Below are 679 nucleotides of genomic sequence, written 5' to 3' on the forward strand. Positions count from 1 at the left end.
GCACTGCACCTGCACGCAGCCCCCCAGCCCTCGAAACGGGACCCCACCTGATTCTCCGGAAGATGCTATCTAGATCTTTCTTCATCTCCACCAGCGTCCTGGTGTGATGCAGGAATCGCTCGTTCATCTGCTGCATGCGAACATTGGACAGGTTATTAAAGTTGAGCAGCATCTCATTGGTTTTCTCAAATCGATCCAGCCTAGTTTGGGGAGAAGGAGACACGCAGAATTTGTCCACACGTTCTCAGAGACAAAACGCGGCTAGACCGGGCTCTCCACGTTTAGCTCCAAACAGCCTCCCAGCCCCCAAAGCAAAGCAAGAAAGCAACGGTCCGTCCCGTCCGTCTTGTCCTCGAACGGGCGCTGAAACTCTGACGGCTGCGTTTCTGCCTGACGAGCCACGTATACGGGTTCGTACCCCAAGAAACCATCGTTGTTCTCGGCCTGCAGGTCTCTGAACGAGATCAAAGCCCAAACTAGCTTCTAGCGAGAGGGGAAGTTACCAGAAAAATGGGAAAAATCCCAAAAGAAGTAAGAAGGGGGAGAAACAAAGGACGAAGACAAGCCAGCGTAACGAGGCGAGGCAGACACCTAAAATCCTGATTTTGCCCTGCAGCGACAGGGGCAAGTCACGGCCCTGCCGAGCGCTGCCCCGCTCGTCCCCCGGCCCCGCGTAACC

General features: G+C 55.2%; 1 protein-coding gene across 1 annotated transcript in view; it reads right to left on the reverse strand.

The window, feature by feature from the left end:
* KXD1 (KxDL motif containing 1) overlaps nt 1–679 on the reverse strand; it is a 3,871-nt gene that overhangs the window by 2,700 nt on the left and 492 nt on the right. The window contains exon 3 of the mRNA XM_006028843.3: nt 48–200. Within this exon, the coding sequence (XP_006028905.1) occupies nt 48–200 (153 nt within the window). The remainder of the gene's footprint in view (nt 1–47; nt 201–679) is intronic.

This window comes from Alligator sinensis, unplaced genomic scaffold, assembly GCF_000455745.1.
Source record: "Alligator sinensis unplaced genomic scaffold, ASM45574v1 scaffold1354_1, whole genome shotgun sequence".
NCBI lineage: Eukaryota > Metazoa > Chordata > Crocodylia > Alligatoridae > Alligator > Alligator sinensis.